This window comes from Cutaneotrichosporon cavernicola, assembly GCF_030864355.1.
Source record: "Cutaneotrichosporon cavernicola HIS019 DNA, chromosome: 2".
Lineage (NCBI taxonomy): Eukaryota > Fungi > Basidiomycota > Tremellomycetes > Trichosporonales > Trichosporonaceae > Cutaneotrichosporon > Cutaneotrichosporon cavernicola.
In genome coordinates, this window is record NC_083394.1 from 410,709 (window position 1) to 433,436 (window position 22,728).

The 22,728-nt window shown below is 57.0% G+C and overlaps 8 protein-coding genes across 8 annotated transcripts; 3 read left to right on the forward strand and 5 right to left on the reverse strand.

Annotated features, from left to right (window-relative positions):
- Positions 1 to 1,182: 1,182 nt before the first annotated feature.
- KU70 (uncharacterized protein) lies at positions 1,183 to 3,858 on the reverse strand (the record flags this gene model as incomplete). Its single annotated transcript, XM_060597143.1, has 16 exons — positions 1,183 to 1,292; positions 1,326 to 1,365; positions 1,401 to 1,460; positions 1,491 to 1,699; positions 1,735 to 1,806; positions 1,871 to 2,120; positions 2,158 to 2,246; positions 2,289 to 2,346; positions 2,381 to 2,581; positions 2,616 to 2,718; positions 2,754 to 2,926; positions 2,961 to 3,044; positions 3,079 to 3,181; positions 3,217 to 3,482; positions 3,517 to 3,726; positions 3,760 to 3,858. 16 exons carry the CDS (start codon positions 3,856 to 3,858, stop codon positions 1,183 to 1,185), a joined length of 2,127 nt encoding a protein of 708 aa, XP_060454066.1.
- A 313-nt stretch (positions 3,859 to 4,171) lies between these two features.
- Positions 4,172 to 6,434, forward strand: FBP26 (uncharacterized protein; the record flags this gene model as incomplete). The annotated part of the gene is made up of 8 exons (XM_060597144.1): positions 4,172 to 4,641; positions 4,676 to 4,776; positions 4,820 to 4,863; positions 4,896 to 4,955; positions 4,990 to 5,063; positions 5,134 to 5,276; positions 5,327 to 5,706; positions 5,742 to 6,434. The coding sequence occupies 8 exons, from the start codon at positions 4,172 to 4,174 to the stop codon at positions 6,432 to 6,434; spliced, it is 1,965 nt and encodes a 654-aa protein (XP_060454067.1).
- Positions 6,435 to 6,624: 190 nt separating this feature from the next.
- On the reverse strand, positions 6,625 to 9,923 carry CcaverHIS019_0201640 (uncharacterized protein; the record flags this gene model as incomplete). Its single annotated transcript, XM_060597146.1, has 3 exons — positions 6,625 to 7,233; positions 7,274 to 9,710; positions 9,745 to 9,923. The coding sequence occupies 3 exons, from the start codon at positions 9,921 to 9,923 to the stop codon at positions 6,625 to 6,627; spliced, it is 3,225 nt and encodes a 1,074-aa protein (XP_060454068.1).
- An 833-nt stretch (positions 9,924 to 10,756) lies between these two features.
- Positions 10,757 to 12,055, reverse strand: CcaverHIS019_0201650 (uncharacterized protein; the record flags this gene model as incomplete). The annotated part of the gene is made up of 1 exon (XM_060597147.1): positions 10,757 to 12,055. The coding sequence occupies one exon, from the start codon at positions 12,053 to 12,055 to the stop codon at positions 10,757 to 10,759; it is 1,299 nt and encodes a 432-aa protein (XP_060454069.1).
- A 502-nt stretch (positions 12,056 to 12,557) lies between these two features.
- On the reverse strand, positions 12,558 to 13,270 carry CcaverHIS019_0201660 (uncharacterized protein; the record flags this gene model as incomplete). The annotated part of the gene is made up of 2 exons (XM_060597148.1): positions 12,558 to 13,223; positions 13,262 to 13,270. 2 exons carry the CDS (start codon positions 13,268 to 13,270, stop codon positions 12,558 to 12,560), a joined length of 675 nt encoding a protein of 224 aa, XP_060454070.1.
- A 3,088-nt stretch (positions 13,271 to 16,358) lies between these two features.
- ATG1 (uncharacterized protein) lies at positions 16,359 to 19,644 on the forward strand (the record flags this gene model as incomplete). Its single annotated transcript, XM_060597149.1, has 8 exons — positions 16,359 to 16,499; positions 16,580 to 16,717; positions 16,840 to 17,056; positions 17,122 to 17,180; positions 17,229 to 19,185; positions 19,221 to 19,342; positions 19,379 to 19,532; positions 19,574 to 19,644. The coding sequence occupies 8 exons, from the start codon at positions 16,359 to 16,361 to the stop codon at positions 19,642 to 19,644; spliced, it is 2,859 nt and encodes a 952-aa protein (XP_060454071.1).
- A 350-nt stretch (positions 19,645 to 19,994) lies between these two features.
- CcaverHIS019_0201680 (uncharacterized protein) lies at positions 19,995 to 20,932 on the reverse strand (the record flags this gene model as incomplete). Its single annotated transcript, XM_060597150.1, has 4 exons — positions 19,995 to 20,288; positions 20,511 to 20,599; positions 20,731 to 20,800; positions 20,903 to 20,932. The coding sequence occupies 4 exons, from the start codon at positions 20,930 to 20,932 to the stop codon at positions 19,995 to 19,997; spliced, it is 483 nt and encodes a 160-aa protein (XP_060454072.1).
- Positions 20,933 to 21,128: 196 nt separating this feature from the next.
- Positions 21,129 to 22,337, forward strand: CcaverHIS019_0201690 (uncharacterized protein; the record flags this gene model as incomplete). The annotated part of the gene is made up of 6 exons (XM_060597151.1): positions 21,129 to 21,246; positions 21,293 to 21,375; positions 21,465 to 21,646; positions 21,699 to 22,073; positions 22,122 to 22,250; positions 22,319 to 22,337. The coding sequence occupies 6 exons, from the start codon at positions 21,129 to 21,131 to the stop codon at positions 22,335 to 22,337; spliced, it is 906 nt and encodes a 301-aa protein (XP_060454073.1).
- Positions 22,338 to 22,728: the final 391 nt, after the last annotated feature.

Genomic DNA, 22,728 nt, shown 5'->3' on the forward strand with positions numbered 1-22,728 from the left:
ATGACAGTTTAGTCGTTTTAATGTGGTAACGGTGAACTGGGGAGGGGGTCAAATGCTGCTGGGAAGGCTGTTGTCGCCATTTCGTCCTGGGTTGTATAATCACAGCGTCCTAATCAACGCTCAATATCAACGACCTCAGTCAGCGTGTGATGTCAACTGGGCTACTGATCGCGCTTCTCAACCCTCCAACTAGATCATATAGGAAGAAATGAAATGAATGATTGCAAGAGGGTGATGTTACATGAAAGACTGCCTCAAGGTCAAGTGACCAAACGCGGGATGGGGTCTATTGTAAATGAAACGATGAGGTACTGTAAGGGTTCACATACTATGAATGGACGGTACTATAAGTAGCTCGAACAGCGTAACTGGGTATTTGAGGGGAACAGCCATGTTCACTATTTCAATGTCCGGCGAGATGGTCCACCCAACACTCATACCAACGTTTGAACGTACACACCGTGTGGATGACAAAAGTTGCTGGTTTCGGCTTTGCTTTCTCCTAGGCCGTCATCTCCATCTGCCACCATCCTCTTTCTCCGTCTCACCTTCTTCTTCTTCAGTTTGTGGAGAGATAGAGTGGCAGGAGTTTGTGAGCAGCTCTGTATCTCCCCTTTGGGTCTACGTCCGGTCGATGCGACTCGTAAATGGCGCCAGTTGGGTTACTGGCTTGCTGATCATTATTTTTGTCAGAGGAAGACAGCATTACGGGTTGGCGGTGGTTTGGAAGGTTAGGAGAGGGAAGGATGGGCCAACTGCGCCAAGTCAGCGCACTACTGTGGGGAGTGGATAACGGGTAGTGGCTGTATGGTGACGTGGAGGAAGGTTGGCCTGGTGCTTGGGGCTATGTATGCCGGGATGATGAGCAAGTTGTTGAACATGGTTTACGAGGAGGGATACAGGGTGCGGTACAGTAAAGATGAGGGGGATATGGTCAAGGAGAGTGATGGTTAGATTGCAGTTTGGAGCCTTTATTTTCCCACCAGAGAACAGTACAAGAGTATCTGACTAGCATGTGAGACAGGCTCCAAGTTTGTGCGAGGAAGGTAGTTGTCACCTCGCTCTCATTCCTCATATCGGGCACCACTCGCCGCGATCGCGACACGCTTGGTTTGTCAATCGCTACTCTCCTGATCAATTCCAATCCAAATTACGTGTTACGAGTACAAATGTACAACATTCCTAGTAGTGCTTCGACTTCTTCGAGCCCGTCGACCCCGTACCCTTTGCCAAGTGGTCTGCAATCGCCTCGATGATGTCGACCTTCTTCGTCCGTCCCGAGAGGCTGATGCCTGGAGGTCATTGACAGCCCGTACGTCACTCACCATTGACTTTGGCGTAGTCGCGCAGCTCCTGGACCTTGAGCTGGCGTCAGTTCTCTCCAAGATAGCAAAGCTAACCTTCTCTAGCGTGCCGTTCCGATACGAGCTCGGGATGTCCTGGAGGTCGGCTGGGTCAATCTGCGTTAGCGGGGCAAGGTCAAAGCTCACAGCCACGACGTGCCGCTTGGACGAGGGATTGAGCACGTTCTCGACCGCACGCTCGTCGTCGTCAATCAGCTTCTTCCAGTCCTTCATGAGCTGCCCCGCGGCCTTGTGGATGCCAGCGTACTTGGGCAATGCCTTGTCTTCGAACTCCTCCGTGTCAAAGTCCTCTTCAAAGGCGAGAGCCTGTAACTGCCGCTGGTGGTACTGAAGGGCTCATGTCAGGCCGATCAGACACCAAAGGGCTCACCTGGATTCGGGTAGACGTCCGATATGTATTTGCCCGACTTGAAGCGCAGCCGACGCATGAGCTTCTCCATGGCTTTCGTCTGCTCGTCGTTCGCCGAATGTCAACTGCCTATCCGGGAAGTAGCTGCAATACTTACCTGTAAGGTTGTAGGTCATTTTCTTTGGCGGATCGCGAATGTCGTCCACGAACGGGAGGATGATGACATGGAACCCCGGTGGGTCGTCCTGCCCGCCCTCCCTCTTGTTTATCGTCTCCTCCTGAGGCACGAGCACTGCGAACTCAGGAGAGCTGCTGGCGCGAATGCGGCATAAGGCAAGCGCGTGGCGGTTGAGTTTCAGACAGGACCTGAGGAGTGCCGTGAAGGTCCGGGTGCTGCCGGTGTAGGTCTGAAATGAGCTTGATGTCCACAATCGCTTAGCTCACCAACTCGTCGGGGTAGATGAAGTAGGAGTGCTTGATGTTGTCCGTCATGACGAGGTAATCGGGCGACTGGAAGCCAAGAATCTTGATTTCTGGCGTTAGCTGTGGGGTGACAAGAGCGGACCGCAACTCACGTGGTGGCTCGATATCCAACGTCTTGTAGCTGCGGATCTGCTCATCTGTGAACTTGAGCTAGTTGTTAGCAAAAGGTACTTGCTGAGCTCACCCGAGTTTTCGCGACTCGCTTGGGTGGTTCTCCAGCGCCGCCAGCGGAACCGCGGTCCATGACCACATCCCCGTCTTCATCCTCCTCATCGCCATCGCGCCTCTCCCACTTTTCCAGCTCGAGCACGTTCTCGATCTTTGCCTCCGCGCCGAGCTCGTACGCCGACGTGAGCTCTTCAGGTGACAGGTCGGCACCAGTTTCCTGAGAGTGAGCTTGAGCGAAGGTATAAGTTCACGGCTGATGTGTATATCGTCTTGGTCTGGACCTCCTCGACAGCCTGCCCGCGCATGCGGACCATCTTGGACGCGCCCTTCTTCTGCTCGGAGATCAATGCGTAACTAGATTGTTAGCTAATGCCGAAGCTGTAACCTACCCAGCAATACCGATCTCAATGTCGCCATCTCGTCCACCGAACTTGAGCGGGATGGAGAACTGCTTCCGCTTAGGCGCCTGGCGGACAACCAGCTCGGAAATGAGGTCGGTAAGATCCTCCATGCCGTCAGAGGAGGACGAGCCGTCGGACGTCTCTGGGCGCTGCAGGATATCCTGTCGGTCAACTGAGTTGGACCGCGTAGCTCACATTCCAGAACTTGTTTGCGTTGAAGACATGGCCCGGGCGGTTGATGAAGAAGGTGTTGATCGACACGCCATACGCAGTCATGTCCTGTCGTCAGCTGCTGATAAGGCGAGCAGCATACTGTAAACACGGTACGCGCTGGTGAGCGGTTGACCTCACTCCCCGGCGGCTCGTCCTGGTCCGTAATGAGGAACACACGCTTGTTGCCGGTGACACGGTTGCCGCTGCTGTCAGTTACGTGAAAAACGGCAAAACTCACGCATCGCGGAAGAGGTACATGCAGGCCTGGAATACACCGGCGGTGTTCAGTTCATCCTTGGCTGGGATTGCAGGGAAGTTGTCGCGCAGGACTGTGGGCTCGGTTGTAGGAGCGTCCTCATCGTCCTCTGCGGCATACTCGTCGTTCGCCTGCTCCAGCAACTTGATGAGGCGCTTGATCTCCTCGGCGCTGATTGTTCGCAGCGACTGCACAACGTACGTGCCGTCGCGAACACTCCCGTTATCACTCAGCGGCGCCTTGGCCGACTGTAGTCAGCTCATCCCATTATAGTGAGCTCACGTCGACGTTGTACAGCAGGACGCCGACACTGTCATTCGGGCCGGTTATGACTTTGGTGCGCTCGATCTTGACGACCGCGTCGAGCGCCTGGTGCATCGGACTCTTGCCCCGAATCACACCCGCTTCGTTCTCCACGTCCGCAGCGGGTGTTTGCATCGACTGCGACGCATCAATGCAGAAGAGAATATGGTCGCGCGCTGCATATTGATACTGCCCGTCAGTGCGGACCAGAGGGGTACGTACCTCGCTCTGATCGAGGACATCGTCGTCATAGCCAACATCGATGTCCCATTGCGAGTTGAACCCGCTGGCTGGGAATGAGCTGCTCATATACGAGCTCATCGTCTAACGATAACAGTTGAATGGCAACAACAACCAAAGTCGCGTCAACCAATGTTATCGATAGGGGATGTGGGGCCCAATCGGTGAATGACCGATTTCACGTGTTATTACCTAATAGTACTCGGGTTGAGGCCGAGTCAACGTCATCTCTCACACAATTGGTGATTTGGGTGAAAGGCGGGGTGGTTAGTTCCGCAACTAACAGTCACTCTCCAACCCATTGTTGAGTCGCACACTTCGCCTCACTCGCTTGTCCTTCTTCTTCATCAACTCATCTACACTCAATCTTTGTTCCAACTCTCTCAATCAAACAATGAGTGGCATGCCCCCGCCCGACGTCCCGAGGACGAACGCGGGTTCTGTCCCCACGTCCACCGCAGGCAAACAGTCGCCCCTCTCCAGGTCTCCCAGCACCCGCTCGCCCGGCACACGCTCTCCTGGCTCCCGCTCCCCACTCTCCAGGTCGCCCCTCCTCAAGCCGCTCACTGCCAAGAACCCTGTCACTCAGCAGTCCACGTCGGCCATACCGGTTCCTGATGCGGCTTCGGTGATGCCAGTGCCCGGTTCTGAGGGCCACGACCTGCTGGCAGAGGCGATCAGCAAGATTGACGAGCTGCGCCTGAGCCACCCGCCCACGCCAGCCACTACGCCGCCCGAGAGCGCGAGCGCTTCCAATCCCGCCTCTAGACGTGCGTCGCAGGTCGGTGCCCTGCAAGCCGGTGCGTCCGACAAGCGTTTCCACTCGCCGCCTGCCACACCACATTTTGGCGCGCAATCCGACCTGTGCGTCACATTTCAAGTGGGGAGCTAACACCAGCCTCAGACAGCTCGATAACAGCACCAAGGTTATTCGCCAGAGCCGCGACTCGAGTGACGGGCTCAAGCGCGCACCCTCGGTGTCCGGTATCGGCGGTGTTGGTGAGTGCTATCACCTCACTCCTCGCACTTTGCTTACATTCAGTCGAGAAGCCTGACTACTCCGAGGCTAAGATTGTCGTCGCCATGGTTCGTCCCCGATAAGGCTCCACTAACCCCAGGTCGGTCTCCCTGCGCGCGGCAAGTCATACCTCTCCAACAAGATGATGCGGTACCTCCGCGTGCGTCATTTTTACATGCTTATCTGACGCACAGTGGCTCGAGTACAATGTTGAGGTGTTCAATGTAGGGCAGCTCCGGCGGTCCAAGGCGCGTGAGACGGCCAAACTGTGCGTTTCATTCATCTGCGTTTCATACCTTCACATTCCTTGTCTGTGCGCGAGGGGCTGACGCGGACAGAGGCGGCGACAAGGCCGACCACTCTGCGACATTTTTCTCGGACAGCAACGCGGACGCCAAGGCCACGCGTGAGCAGCTAGCTGAGGAGGCGCTTGAGAGCCTGATCGAGTGGCTCAAGAAGGAGGGCAATGTCGGCATCATGGGTAAGTTTGGTGCGGAACGCACGCCCGTGTTGGGCCACACTGACACGCAGACGCAACCAACAGCACTCACGAGCGCAGAGCGTGGATCCGTGACCGTGTCGCACGCGAGCCTGGCCTGCAACTCATGTTCCTCGAGTCGGTGTGCGACGACCCGGACGTGATTGCGACTAACATTGCGCTCAAAGCGTCCTCGGGTGACCCGGACTATGCGGGCATGTCTCGCGAAGAGGCCATCGCCGACTTCCGCAAGCGCATCGAGGCGTACGAGCGCGTCTACGAGACCGTGTCTGAGCCTGACATGTCGTACTGCCGCATTCTGAACGTCGGCAGCCGCGTCACGATCAACCGGATCGATGGCTATCTTCAATCGCGCATGGCGTTCTACCTCATGAACCTGCACCTCAAGCCGCGCAGCATCTACTTGTCGCGGGTGAGTTGATGGAACCTAACTGGAACTGACACCAGCACGGCGAGTCGATGTACAACGTACAGGGCAAAATTGGCGGCGACGCCGAGCTGTCCCCTCGTGGAAGGCAGTACATGGAGGCACTGCCGAGCCTCGTGAAGGAGCACATTGGCGACGTCGACTACGATGTGTGGACGTCGACACTAACGCGGACGATCCAGACGGCTTCGCACCTCCCGCGCGAGAAGAAGCAGTGGAAGGCGCTTGACGAGCTTGACGCTGGCGTCTGTGACGGCATGACGTACGAGGAGATTGAGGAAAAGTACCCAGAGGATTACGAGGCCCGCGACGACGACAAGTTCAACTACCGTTACCGTGGTGGTGAGTCGTACCGCGACGTGGTCGTCCGTCTAGAGCCGGTTATCATGGAGCTCGAGCGCGCCGACAATGTCCTCATCATTGGTCACCAGGCGATCATCCGCTGCCTGTACGCCTACTTTATGGGCTTGAGCCAGGAGCAGCTGCCGTACATCAATGTGCCGCTGCATACTCTGATCCGCATCTCGCCTCGTGCGTACGGATGTCTCGAGGAGCGCTTCCCCGTCCCCATTGCGAGTGTCGACACACACCGGCCCAAGCCGAGCAAGAAGGGCAAGGAGATGGATGTGCAGCCGGTCGACTCGACCAAGCGCGACTACTTTGGTAGCAACACGCAGTCGTCGGAATCTGCCACGTCGACCAAGGCTGCGTAGTAGATGTCGTGTAAACGTTGTAGAATGAAAATGTACCTATAGACACGTGGTGGTGGTTAGACGCACAAGAGATCGTTGAAACAAGAATGCATGTTCATCTAGGAGTCGTCAATTTTGGTCTATATATATCAAGTACTTTGTAGTGGTGTTACAGAATCCGTGGTCTTGGCAGTTTGGCAGTCTAACGCTGCTACCAAGCGATCTTGGCGAGGAAGCCCTTTGGCCACTTGCGGACGCAGAACTTGCGAGCCTCATCGAGGAAGAGGAGCCCGATACCGAAAGTGATGGGAATGAAAATATATTCAACCGGCACACCGCGGGTGAGCAGAGCGCTCTGGAAGAATGGCGGATAGCTGAGGAAGAATAGGAAGACCAAGCTAAACGCCATAGCGGGGAGGATGTACCAGTTGGCCGTCTCGCCCCAAGGCGGGTGCTGGAAGAACGAGAGCCGGCGCGTGCGCGTAGCGAGGAGGTTGCCAAACTGCATGAAAACCAGAGTGAAAAAGTAGACGCTCTGTGCGACGTTGACTTGTTCGTTGAATTTGATGGGATCGACATCTTCTGGAAGACCTCCAAACGCCAGCGCGATGTGGCTGAATGCGTAACCGCGGCGCTGGAGGTACCAGAACGCCATGGACATTGCTGCGAGGCTCTCTAGGACGCCGAGGAAGCCGTAGGCGTGTAAAAGGAGCTTCCAGTCGACGAGCTTGTCTTTTTTGGTGTCGCGGGGTCGGCGGGTTAGGAGGCCGGCTTCGGGTTTTTCGAAACACATCGAGACGGCGGGGAGGACGTCGGTGAGCTGGGGTCAGACTCAGAAATAAGGTTGAGGAAAAACTTACACAACAGATGATGATCATCTGGATACTTGACAGCATTTGGGGTACACCGATCAACACGTTGAGAAGGATGGGCATGAGTTCCGAGAAGGATCCGGCTGGGAGGAGGTACAGGATTGTCTTTTTGAGGTTGTCAAACACCAGACGACCATAGGTTACGGCTGTTACCATGGAGCTAAAGGTGTCGAGGAGGACGAGGTCGGCGGCTTCGATGGCCACGTCCGAGCCAGAACCCATGGCGATACCGACGTTGGCGGCTTTGAGGGACGGAGCGTCGTTGACTCCGTCACCTGTCATGCCGACAATACATTCACGGGATTGGAACTCGCGAACAATCCGCAGTTTCTGATCAGGTGTTGTGCGTGCGAACACGATTTCGGCATAAGCGCACGCCTGGGCCCATTGTGAGTCGTTCATTTCCATCAAGTCTGGTCCAGAGAGGACGAGAGAGCGTGTGGCGCGGTCGGCGTCGTCGGGGTCGTAAGGGGCGATGGAGGCGAGGTCGAGGTTACGATCGAGGTTGGCGATGGTTTGTATGTGCGCCGAAGAGGTGACGATTCCACATTGTTCGGCAATGGCCACGGCGGTGAGTGCAAAATCGCCCGTGACCATGAAGAACCGAATTCCAGCGCCGCGGAGGATGCGTACTGTCTCGGGAATATCTTCGCGCGGAGGATCCACAAGGCCAACAAGCCCGATCACTGTCAGGTCCTGGTTGAGGTTGGCGTTCATGTGGTTTGCAAAGTCGTCCGAATCGAGTGAATATCCGCCAAGATCAGAGGAGCGAATGACGCGCTTAGCGAGGAGGAGAACGCGCTGGCCCTGTGTTGACCACTTTGCCTGGACAGCGCTCAGTCGGGCGAGGTTGGTGGCAGAGAGCGCCTCCACACCCGACGAAGTGGCAATGTAAGCGCACCGCTTGAGGAGGACGTCAGGAGCGCCTTTGACGGTGAGCATGAGCGAGTCTTTGCCCCAGTTGTCGTGCTTTGAGATCGGAGCGGGCGTGGACAAGGAGGAGGAACCCGAGAGGCGCAGGAGGCGGAGCATGAACTTTGTCTTGCTGCTAAATGCGGCCTTGTAAACCTCTGCCCAGTCGCTGTTGGTCGCGTCTACGGAACGCAACGAGTCGGCGAAACGGAGGATGGCGGAATCTGTGGCGTCACCGTTTACGCGGCCCTCCGACTCGAATTGTGCGCCATTACACAGTCCGGCGATGGTGGCCAGTTGGGCGACACGCTCGTCCGTCCCCATCTTGTCACGTGCTTCAATGTGGGTCATCTCGTCGTCGAGCACGGCAGCATGGGTAACCGCCATGCAGTTGGAGGTGAGGGTTCCCGTCTTGTCCGAGCAGAGGACGCTAACACTTCCGAGGGTTTCGACCGTCATGAGCGTCTTGCAGAGAACCTTGCGGCGTGCGAGAGCATTCGCAACCACCTTGAGCGAGATTGTGATACTAACCGGCAAGCCCTCAGGAATGAAAGCGACGCAAACCGACACAACCGAAATAACGAGGGTAGCTGGGGTGATGAACCCCTTGTGTTGCTTGTTGAGCCACGCGGCCCAGAGGATGATGACGAAGATGGCGATAGAGAGCGCAAACCCAACAATGATGAGCACGAACCCGAAAATCTCCTTCTCCAATGTCGTCTGGCGGGGTCCGCCGCGCGACGAGAGCTTGGCAATTCGGCCGAAAACAGTCGCGTCGCCCGTCTGGAATACCACGCCGGTGCCGGAACCAGCGACACATAGCGTGCCCTGCAGCCCGATATTCTTGGACTCGAGGATATTCTCGTCCGTCATCTCGGTTGTTGATGAAATAGGCTCGCTTTCGCCGGTAAGCACCGAGCGGTCAAACTTCATTTCGTTGCAGGTGAGGAACCGGACGTCGGCGGGCAACTTGTTCCCCAGGCCGATACTGACGATATCGCCGGAGACGAGCTCGCGGGCGGGGACTTTGGTGGGGAGGCTGTCGCGAATAACAGTCACTTCCTGTGGAAGCATGTTGGTGATGCTGGCCATGATGCGGGACGTAGACCAGTCCTGCCAGGCATTGAAGGCGGTCTGGATGAGGATTACCAGGAACAGAATGACGGCAAGGGCGAGATTCGCCACAGCTGGGTTGGGGTCGCCGAGCGGCCGCCAGGCGATGAAGCAGAGAACGCCACCGATAAACAGAACGGACCCGAATCCACCAAAGACGTAGGATAGCCACTTGCGAAGGAGGTTACGTGGGGGAGGGGTCATCTCGTTGAAGCCGGCCGCCTGGCGCCGCTTGACTTGGTCTGCGTCGAGGCCGGATTTTGGGGAGACGTTGAGGCGCTGCAGCGCGTCATCGACGGACACGCGGTGCCAGTCGAGCTCGGAGAGCTCGCGGGCTGCCTTGTTCTTTGCATGCGCGCTGGGAGTCGCGAGCGAGTCCGTGACGTGGATCGAGAGGTTGCTGGAGTTAGACCCGCAAGGAGGGAGAAAGTCACCGGAATTCACCAACCACCCGCGCTGGTGCGTCGACCTGCGACGCCTGGCGGCGGAGACGGAGTTCGCGTGCCGTCTCGTCATCTTGGATGGTAACTGCTTGTATGATGGTCTTGTAATCGACTTCGTGGGCTGCGAGAGTGTCCGAATCGTCCTTCTCTGGATCTTTCAAGTGGGCCATTGTGTTGGGTGGGTGGCGGTTAGGGAGTTGGGTTAGGAGTAAGGAGGAGAGTTGAGATATCAAAATAGGGGGGTGGGGGTGGGAGGGTGAGGGGTGAGCTGGAGGTTGTGAGTGAAAGATATACCACTATCCATCAGCCATAGATACCGAGAGAGGAGCACAAAGACCGAGTTTGCATGCCGTGTACCCGCGTCGACGGTCCAGTAGTGCGCTACGCAACACACTGGTTTGTTGATTGAGGGGTTAGCATTCCAATGATTGGACACTGTCCGCAGTCACTTGAGTAGGTATGAGCGTGTAATCAGAGGAAGGTGGTTAATTTGGGTGGGTTGAGAAATGAGCGAGTTTGCACCAGTAGACTTAATCACTCATCTCATAATCAGATGGTGAGCTCATCCAAGCTATGTGATCTGACTCGGCTTCCTTACGCGGTTCATCTTGCCTCTTGTACTCTTTTGTGTCACTCCAACTTGTGCCCGTGCAACTCAAAGGTCGGTTATCTTGGTCACTTTGCTGCGCGTTTGTGGGTTTGGGTATTGAATGTGACAAAGTAAATGACATTCTAAATCGGGGGAGGGGTTGATCGACCAAGTAAGATCGAGGCAATTTCAACCAATAGTAATTCACTCATCAGCTGGATGGAACCAAACAATCTCCTTTTATCAGTTTGATGAGAATGTGACTTATCGCTCAAGTTGATCAAACCTGATGGGCTCATCTAAAAGGGCCTAGTGTATATCCCCCGAGTCATATTATACTGCCTGCTTCCATACCCGTCATACTCATGCAGCCAGTATAACCCATGCATACCACCATACTTACATCCTACAGCACTACGAGACGAGCAGCTGCGCCTCCCCCGCCATCTCCGCCACCTCCTGCAGCTCCTCATCACACATCTCTTCCGCCTCGCACCTCTGCACTCTGGCCTTTGGCGGCGTCCCAACTTCCGGGGTGATGGACACGTCCCGCGCCTTCTCCATCTCCTCGTGCGCGTCCAGTTGGAGGTGCGCGGCATGTGGGGATGGGAAGACTGGAGAAGCCGGGGCGGGGGCGGGAGGCGAGTCTGGCGCCGATGAAGTGACGGGAACAAGTGTTGCAGATACGGTGGCGGCAAGCAGGGCGCAGAGGTTGTCATAAACGAACACCTCTGAATCGGGGCGCACACCGGATCGCGAAGCGTCGAGGGCACGTACGATTGCTAGAGAGAGACCCACTGCTGAGGGGTCGAGCTCCAGCGGCTCCAGAGCGGCGTCGGGGACAAATCCAGCTTCCTCCTGACTCTCCTGGCTCTCCTGGTTCTCCGAGAGCTCAGCAACAATACCCCGCAGTACCCCGATCTCTGTACGCATGGCAAGCAGCTCAGAGCGGAAACTTGGTTCAGCGGGCTCACCCCCCTCCTCCTCCTGCCCCTCCACCTCCCCCTCCGCGTCCCCGGCCGGGTGGCCCTCGGCATCGTGAAAGTCGGGGAAGAGCCGCACAAGTTGGGCGCGTACGAACGAGACCCACTCGTCGTCACCTGAGGGGGTCAAGTTGGCCAACTCGGACACGTCCGCCTCCAAGTTGGCAAATGAGCTGGCCTCCACCACCTCCTCTTCCTCCAATTCCGTGGGGGAGTCGGCCGCCAGGGCGTACGCCCGCGCCATCGTGGCGCTCACTAAGCGAGAGGGTGGCAGGGAGGGCGGGGAGGGGCGCGACGGGACGCCGTTGCCCCCCAATCGGGGTTTGTCGACTGCGGGAGGGGCGTGAGGGAGGCCGACAGTCGGCGTTGTCGGTGTCATGGTACGAGGGGAAGTGGGGGAGGTGGGAGCCGTAGCCATGGGCGTGTGGCCCTCGGAGTGCGTGTAGGCCGGGCTGAGGTTGAGTAGGGCTGGGCATGGGGGTGAGGGCGTGGCTGAACTTCCGGTGGGCAGGTCGGCCGCGGGTGTTGACGACGTAGTTGGTGAGGACCCCCCAGTGGTAGGAATTGTAGCGATCTGGTGCGATGTGGTGGTTGGTACGCTATCCGTGTCCATCAGCGCGACGGCCTGGCTCGCTGTGCCAACTGCATCATGGCCGTCATGCGCGTCGACAAACTCGTCCTCGCTGTATGCGGAGCTCGGTGCCGGGCTGGGTGCGTGTGATGCTGGCATGGTGTAGTGAGTGAGTGAGTGAGTGAGTGAGTGAGTGAGTGAGTGAGTGAGTGATTGGGCGAGAGTGGGAGTGAGCGTGGTGATAAGTGTGCGTGTTTGTTCCGGATGGAGGAACGTGCCACGCACGGTTCTTCACAGAAGGGAGCGAGGCTAGCGAGGGAAAAGAATACCGGGGCGCCGGGTCTCTTGCACCTGGTCCCACCATGTTGCGTGCGGCAAGGAAAGAGTGATGTACCAGAAGTGCAGACTTGTTGATTGATCAACGTTGTGAAGTGTGTTGGAAAGATCGTACAGCTCTTACAGGAGAAGGTGACAATATGCTAAACAGAGTGGGGCAGAGGGGGTTCGGATTTTTCTGCATCTGGTAGGCCCACTCTATGGACAGCATCGCTGTACAATGACCTGTGCCAGCTGGCAGCTGGGCCAGCTGGGCAAAGAGCCCGCTACACCTATACACCCACACACCACCCATGCAAATGTACATGCCTACGTGCCCACAACACTACCGGCCCGCCTGCGCCTTGGCAGCCATGAGGCTAGTGACCGCGTCGCGCGTAACAACAGCCTCGAAAGCCTGGCTAACCAGTCCGCCAAACATGCTAGTATTGGCTCCCTCAGAGTCGAGCACGCTTCCGTCCTTCCTCTTCCCGACCGAGCGCGAAATAGAAAGCCCGTCATCCGTCTCGACCATGATCCACCGCGGCCCATTCGAGAGAATGACCTTGAGGCCTGCGGCCCTCGCCGTCGCCGCCCCACTGAGCACCCATTCGAAGAAGGCGTGCTGCGGGTCCGAAGGGGTAACCTTGCGTTCACCAAGCAGGAAACAAGGCCCTTCGTCCTCCATGTACATCCTGAATCCGCCGCCCCCCTCGGCGAGAGTGGCATCGAGCGCGTCAAAGTCCTCGTCGGTAAAGTCCTCATCAACGAGGGCGGCGGCGAGGACAAACTTGATGTGTGTCCCTGCGCGCTCGTCTACGATCGCCCACGTGTATTTCTCTCCAATGAGAGCGTCGCGCGCTTCCTGTGAGGCATCGGCGCGAGGGGTGACGGGGAAGTGGGGGCGGAGGAAGAGTTGAACGCCCTGAGGGAGGCGGGAGGTGAAAGTTGGCGAGATGAGGAAGGCCTCGACGACGCGCGGGTGGACGAGGTTGTTAATTACGTCTGTGATCTGGCGTTAGTGGGAGTTTGGGTGGGGAAGAGGCGTACGGTTGCCATGGCGAGTTTGATGGGATGGAGACTTTTGCAAGCGAGGGGTGGAGGTTGTCAAAGATGGTCAAGTGGAGGTGGAGGAGGTGGAGGAGGTGGAGGGGTGGAGGTGGTGGAGGTCGACCGGTCTGGCGGTCGGTCGGTTCTTCCCACCCCGCATCGTACGCCAACGTACGTCAAGCTCCGCTCTCCGTCGTCTTGGGCGAGCTGTTTAGACTGCTTTAGGAGGAGGGATGTGGGCAATACACTGAGACCGGGGCCGGCCGATAGGCCAGATGCAACTGCCGTCCAACTCTCCCGAAGGCCGATAGTTCCTCTTGGAGTTGAGAGTCATCACCTCGGCAACGGTGGACTTGCAAGCGATCAGGCGACAGGAGTTCATTTCTAGGCCGACCACGTCGGGTAACGATACCCACATCAGCCCTTGTGACTGACGACGAACCGTGCCGGGCGTTGCAGGGTGGTCGCGTGATAACACTCTCCGAGGCTCTCATGACGCGGACGACTGGTTGCCCGAGAAACAGACCTGTACATGAAACCCAAACAGGCCAAGCGCCAAGCAGCCAAGAAGCCAATTGGACCAAGAACTGTAACGGCAGCTTCTCGAGAGGAATGTAGACTGGATCAATTGTGTCATGGTGGCTGATTAGCTGGTATGCAAGGATACCTTTGAGAACATGTGCCAGCTGATGATCACGAACCATGAGCCATGACGGTGAATATACACCGGCCCATCGGCTATGCTAGAACAGCTGCAAACTGCCAACCAGCACTTCTCACACTTGGCCCACGTTGTTCACACTGGCCCACGCTGCCCGACATAACACTATAGCAGCTGATGCGGAACACTTGCCCAATTGCCCACCTGCTGAGGGCCATGAGGGTTCTCATTCATAACCCATAGGCCGGTCAACCAACCCAACCCAGGTGACCTCTTCAGGCATCTCTCACCTCGCCACCTCGCATTCATCCAATCCCTGTCATTCAACCCTCTCGTCCAACGTTCGGCGCCTGCTCGCTATCACTATCCCTGTACATGAGCGTGATTTCGCGAAGCATTCCTGTGTCGAGGGCATGTGGCTGAATAAAACTGTGGATGATAGTGTTTGTTGTCTGTTTAAATAGGAAGAATGAGTGATTGGGGGGGCATGGAGCAGAATGGAATGAGGGATCGGGGAGGAAGGGATGATGGCGATTGTTGATCAGTATGACGTAGTTGAAACCATACTCAACCTACCTTCTGATATCCCACCAATACTCTCCAGAAAAGGTAATCGATCACCATAGTCATAACCCGTGCATGCAGTAAACTCTGCATATCCATATCCGTGCCCGTACCGGTGTACAGCTGTGCCCGTGACTTTGAGCCTGCGCAGTCTGTGGAGCGTTTAAACTCGGGTACAGTCGTGATGCGTGCCTTGCGCCTTTTTGAGGCTGAATGCTCAAAGGTGAGCCGGCGAGGAAGCCGGTAGGTCAGTAGGTGATGCCCTCGTGTCCAAATGTCTCGGCATGCAACGACGCATGCCTCCGTCACCTTGACCCTGTAAACCTGTTCATCCTTTGCATTACCAGGCTTACGAGCATGCGAGCAGAGGTATTGGCTCTGGCGTGATCGCTCAACCCCGGCCGACTGAGTGGCGAAACCCTCAATATTGGCCAGTTGCCACCCACGGATCCACGGACCCGGGCCTGCCGAGTCTCGTATCTTCCCCCCCTGTTAGCGGTCGAGTCGTATCAGGATCAGCCAATGGAAAGCATGTGATGCGATGCATGGGATGGATGAGAGGTGATGTGGGTGATGTGAGGTGATGTGACGGGTAACAACTGGGAAGCTGGGAACGGAGTGGGTAACGCTGGCGTTAGAGGATACGAGTCAGAATCAGGACAGATGAAGGAGATCGACCATGTTGATATGTTCAACTCAAGGGGAGAAGGAGGGGGTATGTGAAGTGCAAGTGGTGCTGGGCGGGGGGTTCGGGCAAGCCTCTTGTTAAATTGTCAAATTGTCATCTCGATTATAATCTTACCAGCTCCAGGCAGGCCAGGCAGGCCAAGCAAATGCATCGCAGTGAAGCGCAGATATTACGAGTCGCCGTTCCTCCTCCCCTCTTTCGCCGCATTACCATTCACAACATCAGCAGAAAACATAGGGATCAAGGCAGAGTCAACGTCGCTATCAGCTCCTACATTCTACACTTGTCTTGTCATTGCTTCAATCACCATTACCACTCTGGATTCTCACCACCACCAAACGCGTCCACGCACCCAACCCACTTCCGCGTTGCCGCGTTGAAACAACAACACGTTATCAACAAAGGCGTGACCTTTGGGGTCCTAGGTCCTCAAACTAGTCGACTCATTCGAGCCCCTGGACGCGTTATCATCACTCTGTCCACCCAAATCATCGCGTCATCCCGCGACACAAACACCCATCAAGCGTTCATCTCATCCATCCCCCATCATCTTGGTTTTTGGATACATCTCGCTGTTCTTGCCATCACTACTGCTATTGCAGTCGTCAGTGTTTGGTGCATCTAGGCGCATTCCCTCGCTATTTGAATCCAAAGATTGAGGAGAGTTGGCTACCTTTGGAGGCCCGCACCCCGTCCGCCCTTTATTACCCTTATTACCCTCCACTTAACCCTTTCGCTTGTCGCCACCCAGCACGTCTTTAGAGGTGGATAACGGGACGATCATTCCCTCCTCTCCTCCGATTCCCTCCCCTCCCTCTTGTACTGTCTTGTTCTCTTTTTGATTATTCACTCTTCAATTTCCTCCTCTACTCTTCTACTCGCTTCCTCTTATCCATCAACACGCCCCTCAACCCCATCCAAACGCGTTTGTAACCACGGTAATGCACTTTGGAATCACCATCATCACAATCAACGTCATTAGCCCGTGATTCCAACACGAGCTCCCACTCTTATCTATCGACCACGCCCTCTCTTACACCATCATCTCTCCCTTCATCGCGTCGGCCACATAGCGAACACTTGCCCCTTCCTCTCTCCCACACCACACGACGAGTCCTCATACGACAGCCCATCATCCGGCACCTCGATCCACTACTCCACATCGCCCGCCCCCGGTCCCAGCCATGTCCGAGGGCGAAGCAGCCCGTAAGAAGGAAGGTGATGGCCATCGTCACCGCGAACATCGCGAACGCATAGGCAACTATGTCGTCGGCCAAGAAATAGGAAGGGGCAGCTTTGCGACTGTATACCTGGGACACCGTTCGGTGAGTCATCAGCTGACGAGGACAGCAGGTTCCGTCGCAACTCGAGCCTATCTCCAGGGGCGGTGCTTACACCATCACAGAAATCCAAGATCCCGGTCGCAATCAAGGCCGTATCGCGCCAGAAGCTCACCAGCAAGCTCCTAGATAACCTCGAGAGTGAGATCAACATTCTCAAGGCCATCAACCACCGCAACATTGTGGCCCTCACAGACTGCTTCGTGAGTTCCTTTCCTCCTTCCCTTCCCTTCATCCTTCACATTCACTTCTACGCCCCTTGATCCCCACCGGATTCGTGCTGATCACCGCTTGTCCCTCCACATTGCTACGCGCCTCAATACAGAAAAATGACACACACATCTATCTCGTCATGGAGTATTGCTCGGGCAATGACCTCTCAATCTACCTCCGTCAGAGAGGACGGATCGAGACTCTTGATTTTGTTCCACGCATCTACGAGTCCAACATGGTCGCGTCACGTGGAGGCAAGGTCTTTTGGCCTCACCCTCCCTCGGGCGGCCTCGACGAGCGAGTCACACGATGCTTCCTTGGGCAGTTGGGTGAGTACACACAAGGACAAAGGACACGCCCATGTGGTATACAAAGACAAGGCTGACCTCATCAGCTGAGGCAGTGCGCTTCCTCCGCTCTCAGGACCTGATCCACCGTGATATCAAACCACAGGTGAGCTGTGACAGATACGACATTGTCCGATGCAGCACTGACCCTCAGAATCTGCTTCTTCAGCCAGCGACACCTAACGAAGTGGCCGAGGGACACCCACTCGGGATTCCAATCCTCAAAGTCGCCGACTTTGGCTTCGCTCGTGTGCTGCCTACAGCGACCATGGCAGAGACCCTCTGTGGATCGCCACTCTACATGGCGCCAGAAATATTGCGGTACGAAAAGTACGACGCCAAAGCAGATCTGTGGTCTGTTGGTGCTGTACTCTACGAGATGGCAGTTGGACGCTCGCCATTCCGCGCTCCAAACCACGTCGAGCTTCTGCGTCGGATCGAGAAGGGCAATGACAGGATCAAGTTCCCAGACGAGTCTTCAAGGGCCAACCAGCCTCTCCCAGACGGCAGTCTCCCACCTCCCATTATCCCCGTCTCGCTCGACATCAAGGCACTCATCCGGGGTCTGCTGAAACAGCGGCCGGGCGAGCGGATGGGCTTTGAGGAGTTCTTCAACAGCGGCGTCTGGGACGGATTCATGACCGAGTCCATTGGGGACGTGTCGACGTCTATGGACGTCTCCACTGACAGCTCTGCTGTCGATGTCGATTTGGGCATGAGCGACACGCGCGATCCCAAGAGCAGCACCGGCTCGTTTGGTACCGCTCCACTCGCTTCCCCTACCCCGACCAGTCCGAACCCTGTTATCAAGCGTAACGTCTCTGGGGATCTTTCATCACGCCCATCCACCTCAGCACCAACGCCCACTCCGAGGTCAGAGCCGAAGTACTACGTCGGCGATGAACCCGCAGAACCAGTGCGCGATGCGCTGCCGCCGTCACCAGTAAGCCCAATGTATATGGGCACGCCTTCTCGCACAACACCGAGAGCGATCGGCAACCAGGCCGCCCAGCAGAGCCGCGTCTACTCCACGAAGGTTCCCACTAGCATTAGTGCGGACGACCCATCGGTTGTCACGCCACCGACCGGACCGATCGCGCCACGTCCCTTCATCGGAGGTTCGCCTCTGGCTGCCACACCGCCAATCACCATGACTGGCAAGGACGATAGCGCTCTTGGAGCGAGCGACTCTGTTGGCCGCGAGTATGTTGTCGTGGAGAAGCGCACGGTCGAGATCAATGAGTTAGCAGACGAGCTGGAGCAGCGGACACGTCGACCTTCCAGCGGGGCACTAGTCCGCGTGCCTGGCGCGCGGCCGATTGCTCAGCTCAGTACGATCAACTCTACTCCAGCGCCACAGGCTGTCATAGAGTCGACATCGTACTCGCCGCCTTTCGCCATGGGTTCTACCCCACCTTTCGCGGTGGCACCTACAGTCAGGCCTACGCCAATCCGTACCCGGCAACCATCACTTCCTTCCACGCCCACAGTGTTCCCTCCTCCTGGCTCTTACGCGATGTCCGCCGAGAGGTCGTCGCCGGGATCACTTCCCAGCAACAACGCCCTCGCACGTGTGTTAACCAACACCGCGGCTCGGTTACTCAACTCGACCTCTCACACCGCCGCCAACGTCGTAGCACGTGCAACTGGCTCGTCGGCGAAGAGATGGCCGCAGGTTGAGCGGTCAGGGGAGATTGATCCGGACGAGAGCGAACTGCTCGACTTTCTTGAGGACGCCGCGCACAAGGCGTTTGTGCTCTACGAGCTGGGTGATCATCGACTGATCCAGTGGACGCAGACGTCGCGTCCCCCACCCCCGCAGGCGTCGCCGTCGAGCACAGCGACGATAACCCCTCACACCCCGCCGTCACCCAACGTGCCGCCATTCGCCGTGCCGGCTGTTGGCATGTCGCGGCGCACGTCGTCTACGTCGTCGACGAGCAGTGACTTACTTGTTCTTCGACAGGCGCAGGAAGCCGCTGGTGACGCGTGCGCTGTCTACTTCAAGTCGCTTGCCTTTGTCTGTGCTGGCCACGAGCGGTTCAAGCGATTCTGGGATGCGCGCAAGCACCGCAACATGAAGTACCAGACTAGCGATGAGCTCAACGAACGTGAGTTGAGTTGTTGTAATCGTACCTGACAACAGTCGTGCAGTGGTTCCGTGCGCGGTTCAACGAGGTCTACGAGAAGGCCGAGTGGGCGAAGGCCCGCTCTGCTGAGCAACTTCCCTACGTCGACAGACTCGTGCACGACCGTGCCCGCGATATCGTGAGCTAGTACTCGGAACCGCTTAACTGATGGCAGTCGCGCCAGTCCGCACAGGCCGAGCTCCATGGTGATCTTCCGAACGCCGAGGAAGGCTACGAGACGGCCATGTGGCTGCTGAGCACGCTGCTCGACGACGTCATGCACGACGGCGTCAAGCTGCGCGAAGAAGACCGGACTGGCTACGAACGTTGTAAGTTGGCTATCTGCCTTTTTTTCTCCACCTGACGGCAGTGATCAACTCGATCCGCGAGCGCCTGGACGGCGTGCGGCGCAAGATTGACGATACCGCACGCGCTTCTTGAATACACGAGACTGAACACAAGTACGCAGGGCCGCGCCCGCGTGCTGTCCTCACACCACTCTGATACCTTGGTGTCGGTAACTTGTCTTGTGACAGTGTTATAGAACGTATCCAACCACTCCCCTCCCACCACCCCCACCACCCATTTAGATCTCCACCAGCAACCAGCAATCACCCCACATCCCTCATCCCCCACCACCACCCAACCACAACACCACCCTGCCACTGCCCACCGATCACCAGAAGCATTCGTCCGTTGTTGTTATCCCGTACTGTATGACCCACGAGGCTTGTTTGATGCCACTGCAATATCAAATACGATGCCATGGTTACAAATCTGACTAGCCTGTCCTACTCGTCCTTCGCCGCTGCCGCCCGCGCCGCGTCGCGCAGCTCGATGCGCTCGCGCTCAGCCTCCTTCTTCTTCTGCGCCGCAATCTGGCGCTGCCTCTTGCGCCGGCCCGCGCCGCGCTTGCCATCGGTTCCGATGACGACGTCGACGTACAGCTCCTTGCGGCGTTTTTCAGCCGCCTCGGCGCGCGCGCGCTCCTTCTTCTTGTCGCGCTTGCGCATGTGTGGTGCCATTGACTGCTTGAGGAGCGCGCCGTAGGCGGCGTGGAAGGTGGGGAGCGCCGAAGCGGGGATCTGGTGTGAGTGGTGTTTGCTCAGTAGCAATAAGAGTCAAGGTGGCAGCCGATGAAGGAAGGCGTCTGAGTTGACACAACGGGACAACGACCCAGGAAGAAGGTGGATCGTAAACTGCAGCTGCGAAATAAAGGCAGAGATGTCACGCCAGCTCTCCGCAGAATGAAACAGCTCGCTATCCCTCCCATCTTGCTGATTTCCCGTCAAGAGCGTTGCACTTACCCGCGCTGAGAACTTGATCTCGCCCTGCGTGCAGCGCACCAGGACGTCATACTCGGCCTCCGGGTCCGCCATCGCGTCCTCGTACGTGTCTGGTGTCAGCTGGTCGGGAGAGCTTCAGCTGGTCAGGAGAGCAACATCTGTGATTCAGGCCACCGGAATGATGCAGCTTGAATTGCAGGAGAGTACCCACAGCCGCATCCTGTATCTTGGAAACACTCACATCGCTTGTGTGTAAGCCAGACCGAGCTCTTGGACGGCCCAGCAAACGTCGCCGTGAGGCGCGTGAGGAACTGGTGTTAGCCAGCTACTCGACAAGCAAGCTGAGAAGCAAGTGCGGAAGCGACAAGTTATTGCAGTGCGTAATCTCGCACCGCGTCACTCAGGCGACTCACCTCGTCCGGGGTGACGAGCTCCTTGGTCATGATGGATGAGATTGAGCGTTTTGCTATTCAGTAGAGTTGGCAGCTCGTGTCCTCAAGTTGTTCCTGTCATCACCTGCATTAGACATGTCCTATCCCACTCCACGTGGATTAGATCCCGCTATTCGCCGCCTCCCTCCACTTACACCTACACCTGCTTCTTCTTTGCTCAGAATCACAACACGACCAAACGTCCACAATGTCCGGCGTAGTATCCAAAAAGCTCAAGTTCAAGGGCGACAAGCCTAAGAGGAAGAAGAGGTCGCATGCGCGTCCGACGGACGAGCTTGATGCACTTGCGGCGGAAGATCCCTCCGGTATGTCACCCAAGACAAGAAAAGCACGGAAGATAGCTGACAGCAGGCTGGATGTTCCCGACCGCGGTGGACGAGGTCGCGGGGCCGACGTTTATCCTCCTCCCCACTGAGCCGTTGACTTGTCTTGCCGTGAGTGTCGCGGGGTATCTGGAAGGTAATCACGCTGGATTCTCTACCTTTTCGCGTCCTCGCCCTCCTTGTGATCAAGCTGACGGCAGTGGGACTCTGCGCGCCAAAAAGTGTACGCTGCGCCGCTTGAAGTTCCCGAGGCTCCAGAGGGAGCGAATGAACTCTCGAGCAGTGAGGTGCTCAGCCTCATTGAGCCCAACGATATTAACCACGTCTGGGTTGTTTCCCGTCTCGCGGGGAGCGAGGACATCATCTCCCTCCGGACAAGCAGGTGTGTTGTATCGCGTTCGGCTTGATTCCTTAGCTCCTGAAGTTGACGCCAGCGGTACCTTCCTCACAGCCTCGCCATCTGGCCAGCTCTCTGCATCGACGCCATCTCGTGGCGCGCTCGAGGGCTTCACTCCCTCCCTGTCTCCAGGCGACCTCTTCCCATCCTTTTCCCTCAAGACCTCCTCGGGGACATACCTGTCCGTTCCACCTTCGGCCAAGGACACGATCCTGGCCAAGAAGGCCGAGCTGCGCGCGGATGCGGATGAGGTGGGGAAGTTTGAGGCATTGCGCGTCAAGTGCCAACGCGAGCATGTACTAAAGGCACGCGTCGCTGCTATTGCTGGACGCGCGGGCGGGGAAGGCAAGGCGCGTCTGCTCGAACGTGGCGGACCTGCCCTGGGATCTGTCGAGGATGAACTCAAGCGCAAGTGAGTCGCAGCTTCTGGATTGATAAGATAAGTGATAGCTGACACCAGCTCCGAGTACCAGGCCTGGGGCGCCGGGCGGCACCACGTCAGCAGCGGCGACAGGAAAGACTTGAAGCGTGCAAAGCGCGAGGGACGTGTCGCTGAGGCCATGCTTGACCGACGGGCGGCAATGAAGAGGTGCGTCACCGCCCTGGACTGTGGTCCCTGGGGTGGCAAACGTGCTATGTGCGATGGACTGACGCCAGTGACCGGTACGCCAAGTGATACCAGTGCACTAGTGATGCGATTTAGACCACAACTGTAATGTATTTCTAGATGTCTGGGTGGCAACTACTTGGTGTTCAGAAGCAGGCAGCCGAAGTCGAAGTTTAGAAGAGCAGGAGTGTCGAGTCGGAATGCGCTCAACTATGACGCGCATAGGATCCTAATCCAATCGACTCAACCTTGAAATAGCCACCCTATCAACACTTGTCCCTCTTATGCATCTCTCGTCTCTCATCTCCCATCTCTCTACCTCCTCTCCTCTTCTCTATCACCCCTCCATCGCGACACGTTGTCTCCTGTACCCTCTATCCTCTATTCGGTGCTCTGCACCACGACAAGTGCATCTCTCCCATGATCAAGCTGACATCAGTGGCCGCTCCTGAGCACCACG